Source organism: Atta colombica, unplaced genomic scaffold, assembly GCF_001594045.1.
Source record: "Atta colombica isolate Treedump-2 unplaced genomic scaffold, Acol1.0 scaffold238, whole genome shotgun sequence".
Taxonomy (NCBI): Eukaryota; Metazoa; Arthropoda; class Insecta; order Hymenoptera; family Formicidae; genus Atta; species Atta colombica.
Genome location: NW_017259336.1, coordinates 2,695,570 through 2,698,510, shown reverse-complemented (window position 1 = coordinate 2,698,510; position 2,941 = coordinate 2,695,570). Strand labels below are relative to the sequence as shown.

The following is a 2,941-nucleotide window of genomic DNA, read 5'->3' as shown; positions in this document are numbered from 1 at the left end:
AATGCTATTTTGATCAAAATAAATGATGTGATGAGTTATCGAATGGAAAAAACGCATTATACATGTAAACAGACTCGTCATTAATATTCAAACATCTTTGTTATTTAAAACGAGTGCAATTTGTGTGTATTGTTTTAACATACAAATCACTTTTTGTGATAGCATTAGTCGCTTAATTAAAACAGAGAAGTTGTAATTGCGTTGAACTATAAAGTAATAATTACTTCCAACAATGCAATAAATAAATTGCGCGTTTATAAAATACACGATTCTCTCTTTTTTTTCTCTTACTCACAACATTTCTATTAAAATCATAAATCATAACTGAATATTCTTTGTTCAAAAATATTTGTGATACTTTGATAAGAAATGTTGTTTTATATATATATATTGATTTTTGAGAGTAATATAAATATCAATAGTTAGATTAAATAAATTACAAAAACACTATCGACTTGTTTTTATATTTATTGTTTCATATTTTTAAGTTTGTTATATTTAATGTTTAATGTTTTACTATCAATCAATTTTAAATAAAATTTATTTGGACCAATTTATTTATAAAAATTTATTTATAAAATTTATTTATTTATAAAAATTATTTTTATGTCTACCCACGAAATGTATTGGCAAAGGGTTTAATTATTTAACTCTGGAATATCTTATGTAAATTTGATTGAAACTCGATTTGATTTAAACGTGTATTGAATTCCTCGATAATCATTAAAATATTTTTGATAATGTCGAACATTATGCCGCTATCAAGAAAATGCCTAACTGGCATTTTCTTCGTTGAATCGCGAATCACTGATGGAGAATCCGCGGAGTGTCCGACGGCTTCGCGGATAAATAAATCTCTCAGCAAACTGCTCGGTAGCGGTGAAAGCTACGGGAAATTACAAAAGTCGGAAGCGGAAACAGAGGAAGGACGAGCTTTTAATATCGCCGGGTGTCATTCTAGCTTTAGATCCTCGTTACTGCTCGTGGCCAGTTCGATTTTCCGTTCTACGCGCGTCTCGCGATTCTTTCCGATTTTGCTAAGATCATCTTGTCGAAACTACACAGTAAAGAACATTATGTATTTGTGTTAGAAATGGTCCACTCATCTCTTGTTAACAGTTTGTGTTAAATTTTTTAATATATTTGAGTGTTAATTTAACATAATGTAGTTACGTTATTTAATGATTTTATATTTAACATAAGATCAATGTATTAGAAAATAACACAGATATTATATGAAAAAAATGATCACAAAAAAGATAATGCCGACACAGTTTGTGAAGAAATTGTAGAAATATATTTTTTTTAATATAATTAATATTTCCGATATGTTAAATTAACACGTATTTTAGTCATTCGTTTCAGAATTAATTTTTTTAAAACACATTATTTTATGTTACTTGTTTAGTTATTTATAAATTATATTATTTTGACATCAAGGAACGTTGAATATTAATTTAACAAAAAATCTTTAAATAACATAATCATATTATGTCAAATTACTCGAATATTTTAAAAAATTTAATTTTAAAACGTTAACAAGAATGTAAGTGGACTATTTCCAACGCAAAATATTTATTACGTACAATTTTCTTATTTTTATATTTCAATCAGATATTAAATTTTTAATACAAAGTCTTTTTTAAGAAAGTTTATTTAAAATAAATATTCTATTGTAGCATCTTCAAACATATTAAAATAAGTTAATATCTGATTTCATTGTAAGAAATTTTTAAAAAGATATTGTTAAATTGCTTATCAATATGTAATTAATAAAAAAATTATTAATATATCTATACGTTGTAAAGTTCATTTTTATAATGCAATTTATCGAACACGCGCAAAGATACTGTTTATATTGTTTTTGAAATAATTTTTATTATTATCAACTATTTAACATTATTTTTAACATTATTGCTAAATAACGTTTTTTCTATAAATACAATTAATATAAATATAAAGAGACTAACTAACTAAAAAAACTATAGTTTGGTCGCCAAATGAAAATCTTAATGGATCGCCTGCACTATGAAGCTTGACTTATATGACGCCGATCGATGATGAATCCGTAGAAATTAGTGACTAACTCACATTGCAAATTTTTGTATTAGGTCAACATCGTTCGTTGTGTTGTAATCGTGTCTTCAGCGGTGTCTGTGTACAACCTTGTCACGAGTAAATTTCATCTGGATCTTATTGACTAATTAAGAAAGTATACAATTTTGCTTCTTAATTTTTTCAATTGCAACACTAATTTGTGTCAAATCAAAGAGCAACGAGTTTAAATCAGTGTGCCATAATTTTTGTGATTTGAATTGACAAGAAATTATCACATGCACATGTACTAATAAAGTACGATTAATAAACCAACATTAAAGAGTTATTCAAACTGTTTGTACATATACATATATACATATATCATAAATTTGAGAAATATAAATGATCTTTTATGATTATTAATGATTATTTTTAATGATTATTTTTATTATTATATAGAATTCTAGTAATTTTTTAATTTATTATTTCTTTCCAAATTAAAGCAAAGTACATACATATGTGTAACTAAAAAAAAATCGCATCTGACATTTAACGGTAAGAAGGAGTCTTTTGTTTGCTCACAACTCGATTATTGATGTCAATCAATTGCAACTAAAAGGATTCTTTAGCATTTTCCTTAAACAAATAATTTTTAAATATAATATTTAAATATAAATTTAAATATAAATATAATTATTTAATCTTTTAACATAATATTTCATGTAGTATTGCGTTAAAAAATATTATCTGTAATTTCTGTAATTTTTCAAGAATTCTGAAAGATTTCAAGATGAAATAAAATTTAATGATTAATAATTAATAATTGCCTTATACTGTTTCAGATAAAATGGATTTGGAAGATTATCGCCAATATGGTAAGCAATTATTCACACATGCAAACATA

The 2,941-nt window shown here is 24.9% G+C and overlaps 1 protein-coding gene across 1 annotated transcript in view; it reads left to right on the top strand.

Moving 5' to 3' along the window:
* Positions 1-2,941, top strand: part of LOC108688745 (histidine decarboxylase) — a 17,790-nt gene that overhangs the window by 1,417 nt on the left and 13,432 nt on the right. Inside the window, exon 2 of the mRNA XM_018195107.1 lies at positions 2,880-2,912. Coding sequence (XP_018050596.1) covers positions 2,885-2,912 — 28 coding nt within the window. The 5' untranslated portion in view covers positions 2,880-2,884. The remainder of the gene's footprint in view (positions 1-2,879; positions 2,913-2,941) is intronic.